Here is a 27571-nt window from a genome sequence, read left to right on the forward strand (position 1 = left end):
CTCAGCATCACTTGGAGCAGCATTAAATTGTAAACAGCAAAGCACATACGACTACCCATCATTTCCCAGTCTACAAAAAATGTAAAGTTCTAAACAAATGCACAAAGCTGAAACGCACAACCAACTAAACTATCAAAGTATATATGCACTGGTCACAGCAAAAATCAGGCTAAAAAAATGCGTGGTGATCAGATGCATAGCATAAAATAAATGCGATAAGTTGGACTGTCACAGAGAATAATTTCCAATAAGAGCAGCTTATACGCCAAGCACTTCAATATGCGTGCCAACATTCCCTCCCCCCCCGCACAGCTTTCAGCATGCTTGCGGATACTAACGGAGAGAGAAAGTGCTTGAAGCATGCAACAAATCCCTGCAACTCCAGCCGTACTTTATGGATTCTCAAAATTTTCGCAGCAGCTGATTCGTGAGGCAATAAGCTCTTTCAATGAAGCCATTCGACGATTACTTGAAATAGTGTTGCAGGGCCCCTTTAAAAAATAACACCAACAAAACTAAGGCAGCCCTATTTCAACGTCATAACAAGCCTGTTAAGCCTGCTCTAACTAAGTTAAATGACATAAAGATAGAGCTGGTACCATCAACAAAAACACTGGGAGCACACTTCAGTAAACACATGAGATGGGATGACCACATAGACCAGATTATTAGCATAATATGATTGGTGTGATATGCCCCATTTCTTTTGAATGTCATGAAACTGCCAACACGCTTCTTTATACATTCTTTTTTTTTCCCCAATTATTAAAAATTGATTGCTTGGGGTAAACTAAAAATGAAAATAGTATCAACAAGCTTGCAGTGCTGCAAAAGCATGTCAGTTGACTAGTGTGCGATGTTCCATACCTTTTTCACTCTGAGCCCTCCTTATAAGACATAGTATTATTATAGTCAGTTGCATGTACATTTACAACCTATGTTGGCAGTACGAAATTGGTTTAGTTAACAATAAAGCACTATAGTAATGCTGGTTGGACTAGAAGCCAACATAACAAAATATAACATGCCTAACTGGAAAAATAGAAAAAAAAATGTTGCACAAATTATGGCAAAAACGTGCTACAGTTCTTGCGACTCACATTACTAAATGCAAGTGGCAGAGAACAGCTCTCTGACATTCTACAAGTTTCATTTAAAGAACTACAGAGAATGTTGCCAGGAACAACATCTTTAAAAAAAACTTATTCAAATTTTTGAAAAGTTATGCTGATTGTTCATTTCATTTCTGCTGTTTATTGGAAATATTGTATAAGTTCCAGGCTCGAGGCATACACAAATATGCTTTGTTTGTATGTGAGCCACATACAATGCATTCTATAATTTTTTTCGTGTTGCGACTCCCATTATGCAGACGTGTGTATAGGCTGGCCACATCACTCTTGAGCTGTTTTTATCAGCTTATTTTTTCTAGTTTCCCTCAACATTGTTACATTGTTGTAAATAAATTCAATTCAATTCACTTCACCATCCCAAAGCAACACAGTGTTTGGAAAAGACACAATGACATAATGCTGATGTGCACCCAAGGCAAGCAAACACCTGAGCATTTCTTAGAATCAGTCTCCATCATAATGAAGCCACTACCACCTCAGAGTGGTGTAATACAATTACTAGCCATTTCCGTGACATTTTAGGAGAACCATGTGTAGTACTAGAATTATTCCCCTAGATCTTCGAAACCATTTCTGAATATTTTAGCTCGGCACTCTAAAGTGTTCAGAAACTGAACTGCCACATGGTGCCTTAAGTCTTCTCTCATTAAATCCTGCATGCACAAAATGAGTGCCAGCTTTAATAAGCAGGCTATGCATCTATTAAAGGTACACTAAAGGCAAATAACAATTTATGTCAGAGTGAAAGCTCAAAGTATGACAATGTCTAAAACGGCAATATTATCAACAGCAGTGCCCTAGTTACCGAGAAATTAACCTAATGTATCACACGATAAGCGCCACGAGCGGCACATTTTGGAAATGATCCCGATGACGGGAGAGAGTTCAACTACAATTGACCACTCGTAATCAAACTAGCTGCAATAAAAAAAAAACCTTCAGTGCATCAAGATACGTAATAAAATGCTGCTTGTTCGTTTCTGTTTGATTCACGGAAAAAAGAACCTCTTTGGCGTTGCCAAGGGGAACGGCGCTCGTGGTTCAAAGGTTTCATTTTCGCCAAACTGCGCTTCGGCCAGCACCCTGCTCCTTTCACGTGGTCACATTTCAGTGGTAGTTTCGATATCGCGCACTGCCGCGTGTGTTTTGCGCGCTCGTGAAAGTCGCTCTGACAGAAAGCTCGACAAAATGCCGCATGCATGTGATGTTGCCGGATGCCCGAATGGCGCACGCCGGCAGTGCACGCCTCCGCACAGTAAAGGCGGGCAACGTTAGGCACGGCAGTAGTGACGTGAGAAGCACCGCTTTCAGGCGGGTGATTTGAAGTGCGCTAACGCGATGCGGACCACTAAAACATTTTATTTCAAAATAAGCACGTCCTTGGCACAAAAGTAGCACTACGAGGTTTCTGGACCGCTATTTCAACAATCAATGTCGACTTAATATTTGCCTTTAGTGTCCCTTTAAAAGTAGGTTATCCCCGCGTTGTAGTAGCTACTGTAGCTGAACGCCTTAAAAAGTCCATTTCATCAAGTCTGAACATGGTTACCAATAAGGACAAAAAAAGAATTGTAGGTATTCCACATATTCATTCCTTATGGGAGAGGTTAAAAATAGTAGAAAGTAGATATAGTGTTAACGTTTCTACAGCTGCGAAAAGCTAGGAAAAATATGCACCGCCATGCAAAGAAAGAATGAGCAGGTATAAGAGAAAACATAGGCAGACATTTGTTTCGTAAAACACACTGATTAATTTACTGACTGCCACAGCAGTGTGGTACATGCTTCTTTCAGCTGCAGCCACTTCTACGTATCGCAGGCAGGACATTAAAGGGAGATTAGTTGAGCACCAAAGGTCACTCACCAGATGATCACCTTCCGTCACATAGTCGCGATGGTAAATGCACGGCAAAATTTAAATAATGCAGTTTTACGCGGACAACAGAACAAAGAATCGCGCCTTACCGTTGAGGCTTGGCATATCAATAGTAGTGGAAATGCACACATAAGCCAGCCTTCAATTAACATGCATAAAGAAGAAATGGAATGCCTTAACAGTTATCACTCGCATAGACCCGCACATGTGCCTGACTGATGTGGGATGCTGCTACTCCTGAGCATTTCAGTTGATAGCTGTTGTCTGGTTCTCCTCTCCTTGTGTGTTTGCAGGCCTTACCTCACTTCATGAGATACTGCCACAAATCACACCAGCAGATCACTATAGTAACTTAGCGATATTACTAAAGCAATGCTATAGAACTGTAGCACTGTAATATTAAACGTGCCTTGCACACCAGCCAAGCATGTGTATCTGATGTTTTAGTTTACGTTCACCAGATAATGTTGCAACACATGCTGACAGTACAACTACCCAGAAGACTGTTCCTCCTGTATTGCTGATACTGCATCTTGAAGCATCCTGACGGCAGCATCCACATCAGCACATGTTGTTTTCCTTCCTGTGCTCAGTCGAAGCGTTCCACGAGCATTGTCCTCCAGGACTCCAGAATTCAACAGCACTCTTGAAGGGCTGGTGAAAAAGCACGAATTGCATCAACAGAACAATGAACAAGAACTACGCAAGTGAAGAAGATGGCATAAAGCACAGCGCGTGAACATAGGAAAAAAAAGCACAGACTGCCAAATGATCTTTATATTGCAGAAGAGCAAAATAAATATGTGCAGAAAATGATAAATGCAAGTGTAATTAGAACATTTTCGACATGTCAGAACATTTCCAGCATGTACCCATGAATGCGTTATAAACCAACCAGGTAATCACGCTCAAGCCATGATAATGAAACAGATGGGGGTGCCTAAGCAGCAGTCACCTAGCTCGTACATCTTTTATACTTCTCTTAGTTCACGGGTTCACTGCCACCCCATCTGTTGCACTATCGCAACTAGAGTGTGATTACCTGGCCAGGTAATCACACTCAAGTGTGATTCCCTTGCTATGGTGTGATATGCCCCATTCAAAAGAAATGGGGCATATCACACCAATCATGCTATACAACTTGGGTTTTTTGTTGTTGTCGTTGATGTTGTTACTTATATATTAAAAAAATATGGGAAGGTAGGCTACATTAGAGCCAGCTATCCCATCAACATGATAGTAGTATATTCAAGAAACACACAAGAACAAGAACTAGATCGAATGAAAGAATAAGAAAAGAGAAGAATAATCAGAAGCCCTACGTACATATACAATATGTGGCGCATAAAGAATGAGCAGAGTCAAAGGGCAGAGTCCAATATATACAAGGTGGTCACATAGATTATCACGAATACAGTCCGTATAGTAGTTTTCTATGCACTTACACATAACATGACTATGAGGTATGTTCACTAACACAACACTATGAAAAGGAGCAATAATGACAATAATAAACAGTTCATTAAACTTGTGTCCATTATAAAAATCCCGAATTTGCTGGGTTGTTGAGTCAAAACACTTCAAGCACGTGGGCACGTGCTCAAAATGTTCTGACTTGTCAACAATATTCTGAAAGGCTTGTATTTATCATTTTCTGAGCATATATACGAATATTGTGCTTTTCTGGAAAATAAACATCAGTTGAACAGCAGCCCTTTTTTCTACACTGTCCTTCTTTCCTACGCTTGCAACGCTGACCTATACATGGTCATGCACCAAAACCAACTCGCCCAAGCTCTTGTAAGCGAAGGTGAACTCTGATGTGGTATCATGTGTAAAGGTTGTGCGATGGAAAAAAGTGCCCAAGTTTTTACGTAGAATGTAGGTAGGATTTTACGGCTCACAGTGCCTGTGTACGCCTAGAATATTCGAAAACTTACTGCAAAAGTGCTCAAAAATCTGTATGCATGGTGCAAACGCCCTCAGGGCAGTATGAAAGCAGAGGAATGTATCAAGGGGCTCATTTCTTTGTTAGGCACAGCCTAGTGAAGCCAAGGAAAGCATAGAGGGCATAATTTGTCGTTATTGAACTGTAGTGTAGTAAGTATGACATAAAGAGAAAAGAATTAAGGCCAGCAAGAAAATAACTTGCCACTGGTCACGACCACACTGACAATCTTTGGATTACGCGTCCAATGAGCTACAACGGTAGTCGTTCCATTGTTAACTTTATTGTGTATTTCTGGGAGTGTAATCCTGGGAGTGTTAGCCAGTAGCCATGGCGGCAAGTGGCAATGACTTCCAGCACATGCTCGGTGAACCCTTCCTTTAGTTAGGCAATAGTGCCACAGGTGCACACACATTGTTGGCCTTGCAGTGAGCCTTCTATTGCCCGCAATCCATGACTTCCACACTGTACCTCATCCTGGACTTATTTAATAAATCCACGTTTTTCTATGATCTGCCTGTGGTGCCTTTTCTGCACCTTGCTGGAGAGTCGCAATTGGCCATAGTGTCCTTTCGCTTCAAATCACAAAAAGGTACTGCACGCTAAGCTGCTTCCCAAAATGTGAATTATACACTGATTTCTGGCTACGTCCCTGCCAGATATCTGATGTAGGAATAAGGGAAGCTGGTTGACTGGGCAGCCAAGTACATCTGCGACTTCCTTTGCACGCATAAACAACCACCTTGGTAAACATATAAATTTTTTCAGAATTATGTAAAGCGTGAATTGAAACACACCTAGAAAGCATAGTAACCTTTCGCACCTTAAGGCTAGGTTAAAGGAACCCTGAATCTTAGCACTTTAACAAACCCTGCAGAGTGCTCCACTTACGTTGCTGTGTGGTGACAGGCAGCCCCTGTGCTGGCTAGAACATACTTAGCCTTGGCCAAGATTTCAGGACCCTTCATTCCAGCAAATGATACACTACAGGTGTTTGGCAAAGCCTGGGCCCCTTTTCTATGGTTGAAAGATACCAGAGGCCCAAACGCTTCCTGAAAACAACAAAAGAAAAATGCAGTGTTAATGTCAAGCTAGGTTTGCTGAGCGTAGCCTGGAAATACTGAGTTCAAGTTATTTCAAGATTTGCAATTCTTTATTTGAAAAACACTGTATTTGCACAATTGTGAGTTGACCCCCCCATCCCAAATTTAAAAAAATATAACACCATACACACGGGCACATTACACAATGAAAATTTATTAACATATCAGTCCAGGGGTCTCAAACTCACCTCACCTAGCAGTCACGAAATTTATTCTCCTGTGGGCCAGGATGATGAAGGAGGTTGGAGTGTGGGGGGGATGTTTAAACGAAATGTCAGCTAAGGTTGCCATTTGACAGCAGGCCTTTCCCATATCTCATATATAGGTCATTTTTGAAGGGGATTTGACATCAGGTTGCGAGAAACATGTCAATGTTGACTGAAATCTGGACATATTCTGAAGTACAGTTCTTGTTCCACGCAGGATGTCAGAATGAAATGTTTTTCGTTTCGGCTTTAGTTTTGTTTTACCAAAAAAAATTCCCTTCTCTTCTGTTCTGGAATGAAAAAAAAAAGTTTCATAGCGGTTCGTAACGGTCTTTATTTGTATCCAAAAATTTTAAATTAAAGTAACAATGAAAACATAGTATTTAATTTTCTCATAAGTTGATTACTAGTTTTCTGAGCAGGCTGGGTGCTTTGCGTCAAGGGAGTAAGCATGATTTCAGAAGCAGCCTGTCATCGAGTGTAGTCTCTTATATGCGAGACCGCTGTCCTAATAACATGAACTTCAGTGCCAAGAATGCCCTCTCCACACTGGCCTGTGTGACTGACACACCAAGGTCCACTTGTGTTAATATAAACAGCTCCAGCTGCCACTATTCTCGTTTTTCAAAAAAGAAATATCAACACAGCTTTACTTTAAAATCCTTGCCTGAGATACGTACTAATACTGTCTCCTGAGACACGCATTAATGCTCACATTGCATGATGTTGGTTGTTCCGGATTGCCAACTTTTCCCTTGAACCGAAAAACGATAAAAAATATTTCGGTTTCGCTTCGGAACAAAATAATGGATGTTTCAGTTACATTTTCGTTCCGGTCAAAGATATGGTTTTAGTGCCTCATGAAAAAAATGCTTGAGACCAGTTACGTCTGAGTAGATCATGAACATACTTATTAAGAAAAAAACATGGGACGAAGACAGTCATGAGCGGGCCGGGCCGCTAGCGAAAGTACCGTGGGCCGTGTGTTTGAGACCCCTAATAATAATAATAATTGTTGGGGTTTAACATCCCAAAACCACAATATGATTACGAGAGACGCCGTAGTAGAGGGCTCCGGAAACTTCGACCTGGTCTTTCACGTGCACCTAAATCTAAGTACACGAGCCTCTAGCATTTTCGCCTCCATCGAAAATGTGGCCGCCGTGGCCAAGACTCGATCCCGCGACCTGCGGGTCAGCAGTCGAGCACCTTAATAACCACTAGACCACCGTGGCGGGTTGTTTGAGACCCCTGTACTACTCGCTGGACTGACTACATGTCCTCACTAGAGTCATCATTAAGCCAGCTCTGTTCATGAAGTTCAATGCCCAGGCAATGCTGGCTCTGAAGTGTGCTCTTGTTATTCTCACTAGAGCACTGCGCGGGCCGGGCAAGGAATTGCTGGATCGGGCTTGGGCCAGGCTCAGGCCCATGAGCTTCAGGCTCAAGCCCGAGTCAGTCCTATTATAGGCCCGGATCTCATAAAGTTGGCAATATGTGTGATTATGCTATATGTACCATCGGGAAACTACCTAATATAAGTTCCCGTTTTTGCATATGCATTGAGTCAGAGACGCTTTTGGGTATCTTGTAAAAACTGTCTATCTTGAATGGTCAATAGCACTGTGCAACGTGCCGCCATGAGGTGCAACAAGATGCTTCTAATTTAGTTTTGGTAGAGAGGCCTTGCCCTCTTTAGTCCCCTCCCCACCCCCCGACTTTGAGCACTGGTTATTTGTAACAGACGAGTACTGCTTCTAAGCTTGATGGACTCTTTCTATACAAAGGAATAGACAGACTATTCTATGCCATACATGAGCTGTGCTTAATGCATAACACCCTAAATGTTGAAACAAAAAGAGAAAGGGGCCAGGTTGATCCGTATTACAAAACACATCACCAGGCCTGGGATGAGAAATCGGCCCACGCAGTGCTCTAACTTATAGTCAATTGAAAAGCAGCCACCATCATTTAGACCAGCGCCTCCTCTATTTTTTCAGAGCCTGGGCGAACACTCTCCTCGGGCCGTGGAGTGCGCGCTCCGCATCTGCTCGCCGCTGCCGCGTGGCGGCGCTGTGCAAGCAGACTACGGGAAGCCGGCGCTGAACGGCCGCGCGTATCACGAAGCTCATGAATTGGTGTTTGCATCCGAGTTTAATTGCATTTATGCTTCTGGCAGGCTTTCACAGGTACGGGGGGATGGAAAGAAACGCGAACATAGCGGCGCACTGTTTTCATCACGCTCTAACCGTGGTGGCAATAAAAAGATGCTAGATGGTGTTTTATTGTGTCATGGATGACGTCTTTTCATCGATCGTCCAGGCTATAACCACTTGAAAATAAATGCGAAGCAGCAAGGAATGCAGATGCCGCATGTTCGCGTGTCTTTCCATCCCCACTGTATGTATTCAACAGGCAGTCTGTCAGGCCGTGCTGCCGGTTCGATACTTGCACTCGAGCTTGATAGTATTCACGTTTTATTTTCTGTTTCAGGCTATTGCAACCGTCCCAATGCCTTAGTATGCCATACTGTTGTGTTCCACTCTGCAAATGGAACTGAAAGAAATCACGACTGTCTTTTTTTTATTTCCCTTTATTGATAACGAAAAAAAATCTCACAGGGTCACTTATGCATTCACCTAAGACGACTGAAAGGCGAAAGCCATCTTCTTTTTCTTCCAGTCAATGTATTGAACATTCCCTGCCTCCCTCCAAGATATTTCTGCGCCTAACGTGGTTTTCTTACAGCCTCAAGAATCGGAGGCAGTGCGAGCTTTCTGCACATCAGCGGAGGCATGCACTGCCTCCGTGATCGGCCCATTTTGACCAAGCGACGACGTAATATGACGACGTCACATGTGACGTCACAATGATGTCACAAAATTTTATGATCTGTGACGTCATATGATGACGCATCAGGTAATTATTTTTTGCATCACTCGTGCTGACGCCGCCGACGGTCAATTTTCACGTTTGATGAGGCATCTAAGGCTTTCGCTTTAATACACTGTTCGGCTGTCGTCCCATGAAATTCCAGCTGCCGCTGGTGTTCGGTAGAGGTGGCTTGCAGTAATTAGGCGAGATAATCAGTCTCCTAATACATCTTCAAACTACACTAGAATATGCAGCCGTCGTTTACGACGCGAAGATTTCATAGAATATAAGAAGCGGCGGCTTACGAAGGATGCACTAGCGTCACTCTTTGCAGACTACCCTTCACGTTTGCAGCCCAAGGTAACAACTGAACCAAGCATGGCAAGTATCCCTAAACGTGACCATGTTGCGTCCGAACAGTCAACGAATGCATGTAGTACCAGTAGCAACGCTGCCTCGCGATCGCCGCCATGTGCATGCAGCGCTGACATTAGGTCCCGAAGCTGAAGAATTGGAGCCCATGGACACCACATGCAGTACCGGCGAAACAACCGACAACCATTATGTACAGTGCCACAATAAATGAGTGCATAAGGCTGAGCAGGGTGCCCCATGCGACGAAAGCGCCCACGTCGACAGCCATTTAGCCTCTACACTTTGCTCACTACCGAAAAGGGCAAATGGGAGAGAAAAGAAAGATACCTGAGGAGCCAGATACTGAGGCTACAAGAATCCGTCGACAAATACAAGCAACAAAGCTCAAGCAACTGACAATAGGCCGCGCCATTTTTCACGCATTTTAACACGGCTCAAGTTGAGAGTCAGCACTATGACTTTATACTTGAACGACAGCGTCTGTTCACACACATCAGTCAGTGTTGCAGGAAGCGCGCGGCATATGTAGCTGTTTTCGTTTGTTTTTCGTACCACCACGATTTAACTGGTTTAAGCTCTGAAATGGTGGAATCACTTGGCATAGTCCTTCTTTTCTGGCACCGGCTGTTGCTTTCTCTCGGTGGCAACAAATGCAATTCTCAAAAGCTTTACGAAAGGAACGGGCGATCACGTATATCCCTGGAAGCAGTCTAGTGACATTTCATGCTCTTTAGCGCATGAACTCCAGGCTTGCGTATGGTGTGCTACACCAGTAGACGGCAGCACGCATCGGGGAACATTAAGCGACCAAGCTTTCAATGTTAGCTCTTGGCAAATGCTGCTTTCGAAAATCGACTTTCAGACGGTCAAAAACCGACTCTCAGTGAAGCGAACGTAACGGTGACAAAACAATTTTCCGCGCATCACTGGCATGCGCTCTCTGGTATCGGGCTAGCAGACGACGCGCGAGCGTTTCGATCAAATAGCGGCAAAAGATACGTGCCTTCGAAATGGGCTGGTTGCCCAGAACGACAAGCGCTTCATGATTCCAGTTTACAAGTTTTCATTATACTTTAAACAATGCGAATACAGCCGAAAACTGAACCATATAGCAGCTTCGAATGCAGCCACGGCATTCGTTTCCGCGCGCGACAACGCGATGGCGGGTCTACTACGGTGGCGGCGCCTGGCGGCTAAAAGCCGCACTAACGCTGACGGTTGGTTCCCATTGCACTCCGCTCCTTCGCCCAGGAGCAGAAAAATAGAGGAGGCACTGTTTGGACTGAAGCCTATTGAAGCAATAGGACATGCTTCACCCACGTTAAATAATAATTGTTGGGGTTTTATGCCCCCAAAACCACGATATGATGAAGGACACCGTAGTGGAGGGCCCCCGAAACTTTGACTACCTGCTGTTCATTAATGTGCACCTATTTTTAAGTACACAGGCCTGTAGCATTTTGCCTTCATCAAAACATTGCGGCCGCTGTGGCCAGGATTCAATCCCACAACCTTCGGGTCAGCAGTCAAGCACCATAACCACTAGACCACCATGGTGGGTCCACATGAGTGTTACCCCGGCATGTCACCAATTTATATAAACATTATCAAACCATAAATACTCACCACGTTTATGGACCTAACTTGGGCATTGTAATTGTTCTTTTAAATCCAATAAATTAAGCTTAAGGGGCTAGCGCTGTGTGCAAGAGATAGTCAGCTATGTACTCGCTTTTATCGTAATGCAACTACACGCAGATGTGTACGGGCCTAATAAGTCAAGGATCGGTGCATAAACATCAGTGCATATCATAACACAGTCAGAAGTTCTCGCAAATGTCCCTAGAAAATATCCTCTGTGTGGCTGGTATCCTCACAATAACCGAGAATTCGACAATCTCCTTTGTTCTTGTGAAACTGTGAGCTTTCAACAATGCCTCTGTTGAGATTCGCAAGGTCACAGCGGAACAACAGACAAAAGGACCAACGACGCAGACATTCAGAACCGAACTGTGCGTGCCAGGCTCTCGAGCACACGCCGTCCACCTTTATTTTGCTCTTCTTTGGCAGCCGAGCCGAAGGTACCGGCTGAGGATGCGGACCTTAAGGGGCTGATATACTCCAGCGCAATGTCCGCACACAAGTGCGCACGTCACGGCAACGTTACGTCATCAAAACACAGCCCTCTATAGTCCTATGTCGGCTGACCGCCGACGTGGCCGACAGCTCCTGGCACGCTTGGGCGTCGCTCGGCTTTGAATAGCTCCTGCTGCATTTCGCACCAGCAGCGTGTGGCCGCGCCGTACTCGCATGTACAGGAACCTGCTTCACGGGCTGTTTCGTTGGTTCCTGACAGGTGGCGCGGCGCGTTCGTTTTAGTGCGCAAGCTCCTCGAGCTGCGATCACGGGTAAAAAAAATCGGCACTTCTAAACTGAAGACACAAGCTCCCTGCGTTATAGAGTTTCCTATAAATACACTAGAGGGAACTCTGACACTAGTGTCTATAGGAGCTGCAATGCATGGCACTTCAACCAGCATGGAAATTATGGGCAGTACATGGATTTGTCTAAACTTTGTTCTTTCGGCTCCATTTGGCTCTGTGTGGCCTGCATCTACTTTGTCTCAAGACGAAGTTCAACAAACGTCCCACAGTTCCACTTCACCACCTTAATCTTTTGAGGCTCACCAATTCAAATCTGGTCACGAAGTTCACAACAATCCATTCTTTCATCCGAAACAAACGCCAAAACCCAACAATAAACAAAGCCACAAGTGCATTAGAAGCCGCAAGTACAAAGATTAGGCAAATCCGTGTACTACCTATCATTCCCATGGTGGCTCAACGATCGCAGCACCAAAGTTCCCTCTAGTAAATATTGTAGGAAACTCTATGCCTTGTGTGACCATTTCTTATGTCACCAGCAGAGACCGATTGCATAGTTGTAAGGCACGGGTGACCACAGGGCTCTTCAAGTTCTACGTCCTGGTGCTAGACCACAAGATGGTGCAACAAAATCGCAAGGTTGTGTTCATAGCCAATAACTGCCCAGAGCATAATAAAATTGAAAACTTGCAACTTATCACACTCAAGTTTCTCCAAGCTAACATAATGTTCGTCCTACAACCAATAGATCAATGTGTCATCGAGATCCCCCACGAGCTGTACGAGATGAACCTTCTACAGCGAGTCTTCTTGCCATATGAGAATGGGAAGGGCCATGAAATTGGTCTAGTACTTAGCACAGTCCACTTTCTCATGGACACCTGGAGAAAAGTGCTGCTATTGTCAAATGCTAACTGTTTTGCTCATACTGCATTTTGTCGGGAGACGGTTCCACCACAGCAAAGAGGGAGTCACTGCAACCAACCCAGTGGAGAAGTGTGCCAACCTGCAGGCTCTGCAAGCAACAGCAGTGATAGATTGGATATGTGCTTCGATGAATACACTCTATAAAGGTGAGATGCCCCTGTAAATGGTGAAATGACCAGTGCTAAAATTGCAGAAACAGCTGTCAACAAAGAGGAACAGGGGTTGACTAAGAAAACGAGAAGCCGCGAGACATTCCGATATTAGCCGAAACAAGGAACTTCTTGGTCTCAGCTAATATGCTCAGAAACGAAAATGAGTGCAGTGGCGGTGGCGAACAACTGATGAGGTGTGTCGGGAAACTTGAGAACGCTTTTCTCGCACTAAGTGCAACCACCAAGCAGACAACCAATACAAGTTTCTTTTGTGGAAAATAAATGGCTCAAAAGTCAACAGCATTAATCTGAATTATTGAAATTGCAATGCACCCGTGCCAAATGCCTAGCATATCCCCCCCCCCCTCTTTTTTTTTTTTAATTAGCTGCAATTTTGTAGCGATGGCTTATCCAGTGCCGTTATTTTCAGCGCTTCATCAGTGGTCAGAGCAATGTGCTGGGTTGGTTATTCTCGGTTGAAAAATCAGGGGATTCGAGGCCCATCTACAAGATTTTAGCATGACTTGGTTTTGAACACATTGGTGTCAACACGCCACTTAGCTTGTATTTATATGCGTGAGGTTCGTCGTTGCTTATATGTGACCAACATATCGGTTGCCAGGTCGCATAAAATAACACAAAAATGATCTACTGAAAATATTGCTCCTGGTATATTTAGCTTTTGTGAGGAAGTTAGCGGCTACTGGCATCATATTGGAAAGGCACCACGAAGTGGTTATGCTTATATTTTCGTGAATTTGGCTATATTGAGACTGTGCTTACCTTGGATTTCCTTTTTTTTTTTCAGTTTTAATTCGTTCGAGTTAACAGTGTACTTATTACAGTACTTACCTTCAGCTTTTCCTCCAAGTAATCTCTCGAGTCTTTCATAAGCTGATGATATGTGCCCAAGTTCTTGGCTACTAGCATTGCTGCCTGAAAATAATAACAGGCACATTGTTAAGGCACATGCCCCAAGCAAATATGCAGTATAGTGTAATTTTTACAGGCCAGAACTGCTTACTGTTCCAACTCCAGCAATCATGCAAGTGTTGGGTGTCCTGCAAAACAAAGCAGTGCCAAATCACTATATCGTACAAGATGACAACGCACAATTTGAAAAATTTTTTAAGAAGTACAGGGTACCCTGCATTTCCACAGTAAGCCCATTTTGTGTTATCTAATGCGAGCACGAGTCTGATGCGAACACGAATCCGGATTTCAAGATCAAAGAAGTAGTGAAGTGAGAACGCTTGCACAAATTAAAGGAATTTGCTGCCCCTAGATTTTCTTCATAAGGAATGCAAAGTACCGGCCAAGACAAGTACTGGTATTCATCACTTACTGCATAATGCCATTATATTTTACAAACTCATATATACAGTGGAACCTCTGTACAAAGTCAATCTTGAAGCAAAAAACAAGCATTGTATGTTCATGGCAAGAGATTGGTTATTAGATAAAAAAATGAAAGTAAAAGTTCAATACGTCCTTTCATGTCAAGACACTGGTACCAAGTGAAAACACTGACTTCAATGTATTTTTATTCTATTTGAGTCAGTGTGGCTCAGCAAGAGTCTTTGTTGAGTTCATTCTTAGGCTATTTTAAAATAAAATGCAGTTCATACTGATCCATAGACTGTATGCATCATCCCATTTCGTGAACTTTTCGTGAACTTTCTGTCTTTCTTTCAACCAAGAGTTTGTCAGTCTTATTCATGTCCTTATGCATTATTGTTAGCATTGTAAAACGCTTGACTTCCGTTTCCGTTTTGTATTTCCCACAACCAAAGCTTTCCAGTGTATAACTGAAATTTTATTATTCCTTTATACTATTCTTTTCTTGGTCGCTCTAAGCCTCTGCTGCCATTCCTGGTTTTCCTTTACATGGTTAAGCAACCACAATTCTGCCACGGCATATTACACTATGCTTGCCCACGCCCCAGACCTCATTATTTCTTTATTTTCATCTAGCAAATTTCCTTCAGGAAAATTTTTTTGTCCATATTAAATTTAGCTAGCTAGACTACTCAAGGTTTTGCACTGTATGCTACACTGTATATGAAAACAAGTTCAGAGCAATGTGCTGTTTTAATGGGCAAAGCCAGCCACCTAAGACAGGCCACAGAGGCATCCTTGATTCTGCTTTTCTGTGCCCATACTATAAAGCTTGGGCCTGTATTCAAGCAAAATGTGGCCGAGCAATATGCAGAATCACTCACCCTGGCCTGAGACCACGCTCCTGTCCCGCACCAAACAGGAGAGGATACAGTGGCTTAGAGTCTCGAAAGTAGAGGGCTCCTGTTCTAGGTCCATAGAACTGGGCAAAATAATGAAAAAGCACAGAGGCATAAGCAGGGCTACTTTAATCTGGCACAACATACTGGAAGCATTGAGACAGGTTGCTGAGAAATGGGATTCATGATGAGCAGTGTAACAGTATGGTAAAAAAACCCTAAACAGTAACAAGCATACATAACAGCAACAAGTGTTTAATCATACTGGAAAAGCGTGTCTTGTGTGAAAAACGCCTTCATCCGGTGATCAATATAATGTCGATAGTCCTGTAAAAGATTGGGCTGCATGTATCTGGTTAATTCAATATTAAAACAAGAAAAACAATCCCTCGCCATTCCAACATGTTCTTCCTTAGGAATTTTCCATCAGGTGCTGATTATTCCAAAAGTATACAAAAAATATTCGATATTTCTAATGGTATTTTGAATATGCTCTATTCAATTCAATACCTAATCAATAGGAACGTTATTGGATTATTATTCAAAATTTTAGACTATTCACACACCCCTACAATAAAATGCTGCCTAAGAGTGATGATGATGAACATTAAGTGAATAAAAATTCAGCCTTTCCACTCTCTGAAGGTAAAGTACACTGATTTTGTTTTTTGCTACAGCCATAATCTGTGACGACGTTTTTTGTGCAAAAAGGTGGGCGTGTGTTAGATTTCTATGTAGTTTAGGCACTTCAATGTCATTTTGAAATTAACTTTCTAAAACTCTGGCCACATGACATATTGGAGCACGCTCAACTGAGGGATGCTTCAATTGGGTCAAATACTGTAAAAGGAGTCAATGCTGTAGTTTATTGTTTTTCACTGCTTTTTGCTTAATTTGGCGCACCAGATTATGTGACCCATCAATGAAAGAAATTATTAGAGAGCAAATTCTACAGTGACAGTCGGGCTCTATATCCAGTAACCCTGACACGTATAAGAACATGAACATGTGCTTTTAATGTTATGTCATGAGCAAAGATTTTGCCTTTAGCTTTTAAAATTTATCCCCATGCTCAGTACTCAGTACAACATGAATGTGTGCTACATACCAAATCAACCTTCAAGCTTTCTAGAGATTAACATTTTTTTCATCATCATCGTCATTCTCAGCCTATCATGTCCCCGGTAGGATGAAGGTCTCTCCCATAGATCTCTAATTTACCCAGCCTTGCATGAACTAATTCAGTTTTATCCCAGTGAACTTTTTGATTTCGTCATTCCATCTGACTCACTGCTGTCCTCGGCTTCTTTTTCCTTCTCTACGTATCTACTCCATTGCTCAAACGCACCACCGATTATCTGTCCTGCGCATTACGTGGCCGGCCCCAGTTCCCTCCCTTCGCTTAAATAATAGTATCAACTGGGATATCAGCTACACCCGTTCGTTTTCTGACCCATCCTACTGTCCTCTGATCTCTTAATGTTATGCCTATCGTTTTCTGTGTACATGTAAGGCATCCAGGCTATTGTACTCCTCATACACTGCATGTTAACACGTGTCCATGTGTCTGGCATGAACACATCCACTAAAGCAAGAGGCATTACACAGATAATACACAAACATGCTCAAACAACAACACATAGTCAAATTTAGCTTTTGCATAGAAAATCACGAAATGTGAAATTTTACGGTCATTGCTCTCATCTACACAAAGCCCTCCGAATTTGACCAAAATTTCCCAATTTCTTTGCAACAGTACGTGTAAGAAAAGAATAGCGGAATAAAGGCAAAAAAGTCGATTCCACCTACCTTATGCCCTGCAATCGTCAAATAGTCCACCTTCAGGTCATCCACATTCACAGCCACTTTGCCAAGTGCTTGTGCAGCATCCGTGTGAAACAGAACCTCTGGGAGGCTGTGCTTCTTTCTTTGCTGGTTGACGTCCTTCAGCAGAGTCCCAATGGTATTAACTGGCTATAAATATAAGTAAAAGGAACACTCCCATAGATTACCTAGTAATAAACTGAAATTTTTCGGTTGTTCATAGTTGCACACTCTTTCAAGAGCATAAGAGCGAGCAGCAGGCATATTAACAGTAGCACATCTCCATTCTATCATTGCACCACAAATAAACTTCCTCAATGTCTCAAGGTTCTCTCTCCTGACTAGGAATATCGTGCATATCTACACTATAATGATAAGGGTACAGGGTTATTCTTTCAGAACTGACCTTATACACTGTATTAATAAAGGTACAGGGTGACTCTTTTAGAAATGACAACTACAGAGCCAAAGGACCAGGAAAGGTCAACGAATAAGGCACCGGCAAAACATCCCAAGTATAGCGCATGCTTAATGTAGCCAGTAAAATAGAGTAGTGCGAAATTTGTAGAATTACCTGCACAAAAACCACATTGTAGAGTGGATAAGCAACATGAACGAGAAAATGCACCCCATCAATCATGCTCTCTCAGACGTGTGTGATGTCAGTCTGTTAAAAAAAATGCGCATGTCGAAAATCTATCACTGGTTATTTGTCAAGTCTAACTTATACTGCAGGGAAAATGAGAATAGAGGCTGAGCAGCAATTTTACATGCACCAATCGCTGTTCTGAACCAAAACGCTGCACCGATTTCATTCACAAAACCGGCTTGCGTCGGTACTTCTTTTTCTTTGCTCAAGTAATCAGTAAATTCGATTAAAAGCATTGTTTCCTTATTCTTGCTAATAAATCCTGTGAGAAAGGCAGCATAACTAAACACTAAACAGTGGCACGCATTAACCACCAAATACAAATTTGCATCTCCTGGTGTGCGCTGGCACCAATCAACAAATGAATAAATGCAATGCCACAGCAAATATTTCTTAAAGGGACACTAAAGCCAAATAATAATTTATGTCAGAGTGATAGGTCAATGTATGAGAACGTCTGAAACATCAACAGTATCAACAGCAGTGCTCTAGTAATCGAGAAATTAAGGTAAATGTAGGACACGATGTGCGCCACGAGTGGGACATTTTGGAAATGATCCCGATGACGTCAAAAGAGTCTCAAGTATAACTAACCACTACTAATCAAACTAGTTGCAATAAAAAAAAGAACCTTCCGTGCATCAAGAGACGTAATAAAATGCTGCTTGTTCGTTTCTGTTTGATTCATGGAAAAAAGAACCTCTTGGCGCTACCATGGGGAACGGTGCGAGTGGTTCAAAAGTTCCGTTTTCACCGAGCTGCGCATCTCAGTGGTAGTTTCGGTATCACGTACTGCTGCATGTGCTTGGCTATCGCTATTTTCGCCCTGTCGATACTCTACTTATGCTGCTGCTGGCCAAGCTAAGCTCCGTTACAGTGAACTATGCAGTTTCGGAGTGGCCCGTGGCTGCCTCTTGGCAAGGTTGTTACGCAAGAAACCGTAGCTTCGGCGGCTGGGCAGTAAAGGCGGGCAACGTTGGGCACGGCAACTGCTACGTCAGAAGGTCCGTTCAGGCGGGTGATTTGAAGTGCGCTAACGCCGTGCGGACCACTAAAACGTGATTTTCTTTCAGAATAAGCATTTCCTTGGCACGAAACAAGCACTACGAGGTTTCTGCAATGCTATTGAAACAATCAACGTCGACTTAATATTTGCCTTTAGTGTCCCTTTAATGCACCCACTACAAAGCCTATTCTTCCTTTTTGCCAGAGTGCCTATTCCAGCTCTCCCACATGACTGTCCAAGAACGCACAGCGACTGGCATAGCAAAAAAGTAGGCAGACATATGTATTGGCTTTCTGTGATACACATGTGTACATCTGTGCCCCACTGAGCGAAAAATGACACCGCTTCAAGCTTCAGTGAAGTGCACTGCCACCGTGTAGTGCCGATCATGCCTGGCTAGTTGCATGCATCGTGTCGCCTACTTCACTCGTACTGTCACTGCCAGGCCACTTGCTGTACCACGCGCACATTCGCCGTACGAGTGTTCCCCGTGCCACTCTGCTCCAGACTGTGCATGAGTGTGGCGAGTAGTTTGTTGGGTCAAGGCAGCAGCGACGGGCTTCGTGGAAGAGACGCACACTGCATGCCACTACGATGCCCTAGCGGTCCTGCACGAGAGGTCAGCAGTAGATGGAGGCGCAGTGCGTTTGTATCATCCCCTAATAAAAGCGTGCAGTGCACTGACAACAGCACTATGCTTGCTGTACCACAAGCTTTTGGCGTGATAGTAGATAGTTTTAGTATAGTTAAGTGGCACCATGCTAAACATTAAAAGATAGTGGGACCAGACTGTGCATGTGCACAACGCTATGGCAGCTTAGTGGGTGCATCCACTTTTTCTGGAATTTAGTTGGAGACACTAAGTGCTTGCAAACTATTTAGTGTGGAAAACAAGGCGGCACCCTTGAAGTGACGGCTGCTCACTTTGCACCTATCTTGTCATCCTGCTGTCTTGGGGAACTCACAGCTTCACAATAAATGATGCACACTTTGAGTATTCTCTTTTCAGTGAGATTACGAATGGTAAGACAGTGTAGTTTTTTAAACCGATGCTCGGTTTAGCACACGGCCATGTCTAATGAAAGCGTCCCTGCATTTCTGTAAACACTCATCAGACTGCAGCCTATACTTGACTGCAGCCAATACTTTTATATTGAAGTTAATGTAGCACACTTTGTTTTCTTAAAAATTGTTTACGTGCTTGGATTGTTTTGAACCCACTAACAGCGTTCGATACACCTCAATGTTGGTACCAAGCATATTCTAAACTAACAAAACAGGGCATGCAAACGCAGACACAAGAAAGAAGTCGGGACACCACAAACGCCGACTAACAACTGAAGAGAGGCACAACGGCGGAAAAGAAAGAAGGCACAAAACTTATCTGCGCATGCCCATGCAATAGACGAACCTATCAATCCGGCACACGTGGGGGGTCTAAGTGGAAGATAACTGTTAAGGCATTTAATTTCATCTTTATGCAAGTTAATCGACGGTTGGCTCGCACATGCGCTACCACTATTCTCGATATGCCATGCCTCAATCATCAGGCGCGTTTCATCATTTCTATGCCGGTACAATCGAATTTCGGCATTTCGGTTCATCGGCATTTCGAATTTCGGTTCATCGAATTTCGGCATGCACTTATACTCCCGACAATGTAAAGATAGATTAGAAGGTGAGCCTCCGGTTAACGATCTCTTATGTTCTAATAATCTCTGGTTAATGCATAGGCCCGTCTGTCCTACGTAGAAGCGGCCGCTGCAGAAAGGGATTTTATATACCACACTTGTACAGCAATCAGTGAATTTGCTGGTGTCTTTTACAAAAGAAATATTGGTCCGCTTCTTGTCTTTTACACGCTCATTTTTCCTCTGCACAGCGGCACAAATCTTACCTAGCTTATTGGCAGCCACGAAAACAACATTAACGCCGTATCTACTTCCTACTTTCTTGAGCCTGTGAAATACGCAATGAATGTACGGTATTCGCAATGCCCATAGACTGTCGCGCCTCCAAGCGGAATTCAGGAGCGTCCTCTCGAGGAGGGTTAGTAGACGACAAAATGGCAGCACTACGCAGTCCCTCCCTTGTTCGGCTGTGCTAACCTCAGTGTTAACGCGTTGGCAAGGAAGGAACACTACGACTTGGCATGTTCCCTGCATCAGTGAACAAACCGGGCCCTCCGTGACACGAGAAATCTGATTCGTTCTTGCGAGGCGCGAAGTTTTCGTGAAAATACGTGGCGACTCGCGCTTTCAATGCTAGCCCACAGCGTACGCACACTATCAGCTTCGCGAGGCTTTCTGTAGCCACGTAGGTTAGTTAAATGTTATCGTCTGACATATTCAGTTGAAGCTCACCCTGTTTTACTTGTACTATATAGCATTGGTCAGTGTTTCTTGTAGTGCATGAATCCCATAACACTGTACGTGGGAGGTCGCGCCGGCTCGCGATGTGCTCTTGTAAAACTGAGCGATCTCAAGTTGTTGATACATTAAAATATGCCTCTATCCTTTGTCAGCAAAGCGCTGTTACTAATCGTGCGAGCGACGTTTCAATCATTCGAGGACGCGTCTGCTCCACGCCTTTCGTGGAGCGAACGCTTTCCACGCCGTCCTCCGCCAGTGTGTTGGTTTCATAGCCAGCGCTGTGCCGCTTGTTTTTGTACGTTTGTTGATAGGTGGCAGCACACTGCAAGCGGTCTGCTCGTTGACCGATCTGAGAGCGAAATGTTCTTCGCAGTTCTCCGCGCCCAGGCCCAGACGTCTCTGTAATTGTAAACGTGGTGACGCGGAATGGTCGAAGTTGTTCGGCGGAGGAAATTCTTCAGATTGCTTTCAGCAGTGATGTTGAAAGAAACCATCTTGACGACGAGGATTTTTCACTGGACGTAGAAGACTGTGAAGGCACCGAGAGTGACAGCGACGGTGAACGATCAGCTGCTAATCACGAGGAGCGAGTTGCACTTCACGTCCCCTCGTGCGTTATTGTTCTTCCACGCTCGTAAGTCACTTTGATTGTATTTAATGTATAACATCCTTGAGCGAGATCAAAATAAAAGCATAGTTCCTCTTGTGCATTGCATGTATCAATTATTGTGGATATTATGGAGCGCCGCATGCCGCCAACACGCTCGAGCTCGACCAGAGAAGCGAAATGGTTAGAGCGTTGGAACGTGCAGTCACAGCCACAATCCACGCCTCTCGGCTAACTTCTTCGACGTTGCGAAAAGGATACGTGTGCATTCTTTTCGATATTCGTGTTTCGATCGTGCTGATCGAGCCTGCAACATGCGAGTGAAGTGAATTACACACGGCATTTCAGCATGGCTGTGGCACAAGCGCTACTGAATGGGAAGTTAAATGCTTGTGTTCCGTTGAAGAAGTAACTCCGCGTTCCCGACTGCACAAGTAATGACGACGGCGTATTATGTTTGCAAACCATCACCACGTTAAACACGCAGTCCCGTGCAGCAGCGATGGCACTACTCGCTGGCGGCCTACTACTGCGGCAAATCCGTAAGGCAAGTTCGGTACAACGTATCTATAAACGTTGGCTCGGTATGTACTACCTCGTACCGCCGTCCTGCTCATATGTCAATTTTAGTTCATGCAGTTTTATGTAGCACGCACAGGATTTCGCAAAGAATCGTTATGCACGGTAACGGAGCTGAAATATAAGATTTCACACCACAGCAAATAATTAGGTGGCGAGTACTTAGCACTTTCCATGGTTTGGGAAAGTAGTTTAGTCTCATATCCAATTCAGCACAGCTCATGACTTCATCCGGTGAAAGCGGCACGGGCCATACGTCCGCACGTACTATCTGTTCCTATGCTAACAAACGGTTTGACCCTCCTCCTGGCGCCATCTTGAGAAGCACGGCGCGCCACCTATAGTTCGTGGGCATTGCGAATACCTACGACACGTTTCTTCCTATCGCTTTCTGCAACCATGCTCGGACTTAAAGGAGCACTGACACAAAAATTTTGCACCTTGTTTTTTTTGTTGCAATACATAGATAGCTTATGATCCACTTATCAGGGCTGCAAACCTCGTTTGCGCGAGTGCGTGACGGTTATTTGTTTAGAGGCGTTGTTAGAGCGCCCAGTCGCAGTTTCGGTTTCAAAGAGCACCGAGCTAGGCAGCATCCTTCGGAGGCCCGGGAAAACACAGCTGGCCATGTGAACACGCAAAATTGTGACGTAGGCGGCGCGCAAGCGTGGGTGCAGTGGGCGCCGAACCAGGTCAAGTGGCGCCAGCTATGGAGGACTAGAAACAACTAACAAACGCATAATTTATGTCCTCCGAGCATTCGGAAGCGCCCATCTCGACTCGCTAAGCTTACAGCATCGATTATTTGACTATGGCTCTCAAAACCAGCGCCGAATCTGGACGAATATATTGCTGTCGAAGCTTAAGGACATGAATCTAAAGCAAATGGAAGCATCAGTTCGAAATTTACACGTTACAGAGCGCACGGCGGCCACTTGATAGATTCGAAGTGGACGACAACCGCTTTTGACAGTGCTGCCATGTTTTTCGGAGGCGCGAATGCCTCGCCGGCAAAGCTTGCCGTGCAAGTTGGAAAGCTCTCGCGCGTGCGGCGACAGCCGACGTTCTGCGGCACCGCGCCGTTGCGGCAGGCTTGCCGCTAGCGTGAGCGGACCATAACATCTGCCACCGGGCACGACGAGCGAACAGTGGAAGAGAACACAACCAGCACACGCAAAGCCACAGGCACGGAGGAAGAAATGGCAGGTAGCACGGCACAAGTGCAAGGACACAACCAGCCACCAGCCAACACAAACTCGTGACGTAGGTTTGTTTACACATCCGCCGCGTTGATGTCGGCGTCGCGAAGCGCTCGCATTTCACTCAGTCGCGCAGCATGCATTTTAAAATTGACTTTAAATATGTTCTAGGCTATATTGGCCCTTGATATTTCGTAGACGTTGTGTACGGCTCCACATACATCTATTTCACTCATTATCTCGCCTTCGAAATTTTGTGTCAGTGCTCCTTTAACATAATGGACTTCTTTAAACGTTCAGTGACAGTGGCCACTGCATCACGTGGGTACCCTACATTTAAAAGACGCGTAACCTGTGCGTTAAAGCTATCATTCATTTTGTGCTCACACGACTTGGTGAAGGCTGACTTAAGGCAAGAAATGGCGATGCCGTTTTTTACAACCTTCGAGTGCTTCGACGAAAAATTTAACAGCAGTTTCAAAGATCTAGGAGAATACTGCCAGCAGACGTGGTTCTGAAACGTTAAGGAAATGTCTAGAAATTGTATTCCATTATTCTGAAGCACCTCTTTAGTAAAGTTCAGCCCTCCTACACTTAATTCAAATTTTTCACGCACTGAGGTTACCACGGTTTCAAAGTCCTCACCACTACAAAAAATCAAGTAATCGTCCACATAACGAAAAACCTTAATAACCGAATTACCTACGGCGCCTTCCAAAAGTTTGTCAATCTTGCTAAGGTATAAATCCCAAAGAACCGGAGCAACCTTGAAGGGGTCATGAAGCACCCCTTGGGCTTGTTGAAAAAACACATCCTGTGGAAAGCTGACACGGCTATGAACTGCTCTGCCAAATATTACAGTCATGCGCGCCGCGTAAAGGCCACAAGCGGAGCGCAAAGTTGCCGTTTCCTCAGGCGCCTTCTTTTCAAACAGAGGCCGGTTCTCACTCTCGTCGGTGGGTGGGGCGTCTGCCCGTTGACGTCGCGGATCTGCCTGTTTACGTTGCAAGAGACATAGCATGACTATTGGCCAATAGCCGGCATGAATCAAGAGCGGTGTTTGGATTAGATGTGCTTGTTCCCGTTGACACTGTGTATAACAGTTGTTGTAGTTAAATAAACAGGCTGAAATATGGGAAAACTTCTTTGCGAGTTTTCGAAAAGATGACTCACTTCCGGTAGAAGCCAACTGTCGTCTGCTGAACTCGGTGCGCCCGCGCACGTTCAAGCTAACTCAAATTTGGCCGCACGGTTTTTTCGGTATCGTAGTTTCTTGTGCCTCGCTTGTTTCGATTAGTCTTGTACGTCATAACTGGCCTCAAACCTTACAAAACTTGTGTGTGCGTTGAGTTCTAACGACATGGATCTCGTGCTGACTTGATCAGTGCGTGCACAGATTGAGTTGCAAGCAGGTTCTTAATTAACAGACCGGAGAGCGGCCCCTCGTGAACCACGAGGGTTGGATATAACTATTATTTTGTTGACAGAGAATGCACACGATCCTTTGACCTTTGGATAATACACTTCACGTCGAAGGTACCCCAAGATGGATTCAGTGGTAAGGTTGAAATAATACAACCTGAACTTCACTGTCAACTCACTGAGAGTACTTTTGCTTCCAGTCATCTCCAAAGAACAACCATCGGCCTGTGTTCGGCTCCGAATTCTTCGGTTCATCGTGTCGTGCCGTTATAAAAATGATAAACGTGTGCCCTCTTGAGTGCTTCTCCATATATCGACAATGCTTCGCTCGCCCGAAATTCGTGGCTACCAGCGTGACAAAGGTATCTTCAGTTGGCCGAACGTATCTGCATTTCATGGGCGTATGCTGTGGGGCAATTTTAGTCATTCTGCTGCGAGCTGCACGCGTCCAGTGGCAGCAGCGTGTTCTGAGCTGTTCTAAGACCGCCTGTGTTTGCATTGTAGGGGTCTGGCCCAGACGCCGCGCAGAACCTCTCAGAGATGAGGACGAGATGCTGAGCACGGCCGCTCGATCTCCCCATGCACTGAGCAACACGTCTTTATCATTCCAAGACTCGGCCGCTACTCACTGTCAACGACCACTGAGCGCGAGCGTGTCTGTGTCCATCGTTCTCTTCTACCGTCGGCGCGCTCGCGGCTGCCGCTCCCATAGCATACAAAAGTTACACACGCAGACACCACATTTACAAGGATATTGTAACGGGCCTACATTAGGTGCATTTAAAGCGCGCCTACTGTCGCGAGCTGCATGCAGGGGCAACAGCCCCTTCTGAGCAGTTGAACAATAATCTATTTCTGCAATGAGCACTTATTTGCAATTCGCGCTTTAGCATGGCATACAGTGGTTCTCTATAACTGATATTTTGTATTTAGTTGCTTTCATACTCGTAGACTACCTACTATCTTACTAATTAACCGTTATTGTTAAGCATCACACCACCGCGTTAAAGCGAATGCCAAAAGCGTGCCCCGATGTCAGGCTAATCTAGTCACGTTGGTCAAGCACAACATCCACAAATTTACCAGTGACATGTCTCCCACCAAATAAAAAAGTTAATGCACTTGGACTTCAGCCTTGTGAACGTCCATGTGTACTTGGCGTTCCCCGTGCACAGATGACGCAGAACGAATTTAAAAAAATATGTATTACAGTCCTCCTCAATGAAACAGCTGTTCTCCAGAAAATAATAGTTCGCTTGAATTGCTAGTATACTATATTCACAGCAGTAGACAGGTTGGCTTGTTCACAATTCAGAATGTTACATACATAACAGAAACACGAGGACTATAGCAAGTAGGTAGAAAACTGGAAAAACTCGGTCATATGTGCACGCCCTCGTACTCTTGCACATTATGTTGAAGTTCACTTATACAACAGATACCTTCAATTATGCTACGATTAATGAATTATCACCCAACCTACGTTAGAACACAGTGGTGACTTGTTGCATAACTTCCTGTCACCTATTTCTCTTCCACAATGTGTTCTAATGTGTAAATCATGTTATACTTGTTTGGTAATAAAACACAGGCCGTTACATTCAGCGAGCAGTGTTTCACCAATTTGTATTGCTGCAGACGTTCATTTCTTCCATTTGCATGCACGACAAATAGTCATACTTCAACTGATACAAGAAACAGTGTTTGCACTATTTTATTGGAATCAAAACAGAAGCAGTCCTCATGTCAGTGTAAGCATATGTATATTTCCATTTTGTGCACAGAACCTGCACCCATACTGAACACATGGAACAGCATATACAGTACAGCCCAAGCACTATAAATAATTCACCGCAGTAAAGCAACATGAAGTAGTGTGTAAAACCTCCTACAATGCATATTGATATGTGCACATTCACAGTGCCAGTATCTAAGCACAATCCAAAGAAATGGGATTCACAAGGAACTTGGTGTCAGCCTACACATGAAGGCAACTAAATTAGTACAATAAGGCTAGCTTTACTTTTGAGAAATATGCAACCATGCAGATAGGCATGTTCTAAAAAGAATTTTAGGACAGTAAAACTTAAACTCTCGGTAGTTAGGCAACATGCTGTCGACCTTTTGTTAAGACATAACCTTGAGAGAAAAGCTTCTAATGTCAAGAAGGCTAAATCACTTACCTTAGAAATGTTTTTTCAGCGAAAAACACATTAGAACGAGATTCCATTTTTAGCAATTGTTTCAGAGCAAGGCACCTGGCAAGTCGCTGTGTCTAGTTATTTACAGAACTGCTTAACCTCTGAGTTTTTCAGGCCCTTTTCGTATGCGTAATTCTCAGGCACTAGTTCAGTTCCTCTCAGAGGAGAACCCCGGCTGTTGTAAGGCCTTAAGTATGGATATTGAAGACCTTTATTACTCCTTGCTGCATGAGGACTTGTTAAAATGTGTTAATGAATGTATTAACGAAAAGGGCACGAGACAGTTTTCACCGATAAATGTGGCGTTTCTACCGGGGCTTTTCTAGAAATTCTTTCCATGTATTTAAAGTCGATGCTGGTAGGTTGGAAGGAAGGTGTCGGGAATATTTAAAATGGGTACATATATTAACAAGTTTTTACTTCTTTTATTGTCACAACTCTCTCGCTACCGGCACTGTGCGGAAAACAGTGAGAAAGCACCTCAGAATGAAGGCAAA

The 27571-nt window shown here is 44.1% G+C and overlaps 1 protein-coding gene across 1 annotated transcript in view; it reads right to left on the bottom strand.

The window, feature by feature from the left end:
• Nucleotides 1-421: 421 nt before the first annotated feature.
• Nucleotides 422-27571, bottom strand: part of LOC119389358 (selenocysteine lyase-like) — a 33472-nt gene continuing 6322 nt past the window's right edge. The window contains 6 exon segments of the mRNA XM_037656578.2: nucleotides 422-3663; nucleotides 5849-6009; nucleotides 13831-13914; nucleotides 14003-14039; nucleotides 15201-15298; nucleotides 17025-17189. Coding sequence (XP_037512506.1) covers nucleotides 3501-3663; nucleotides 5849-6009; nucleotides 13831-13914; nucleotides 14003-14039; nucleotides 15201-15298; nucleotides 17025-17189 — 708 coding nt within the window. The 3' untranslated portion in view covers nucleotides 422-3500.

Source organism: Rhipicephalus sanguineus, chromosome 4 (genome assembly GCF_013339695.2).
Source record: "Rhipicephalus sanguineus isolate Rsan-2018 chromosome 4, BIME_Rsan_1.4, whole genome shotgun sequence".
In the NCBI taxonomy this organism is placed as follows: Eukaryota; Metazoa; Arthropoda; class Arachnida; order Ixodida; family Ixodidae; genus Rhipicephalus; species Rhipicephalus sanguineus.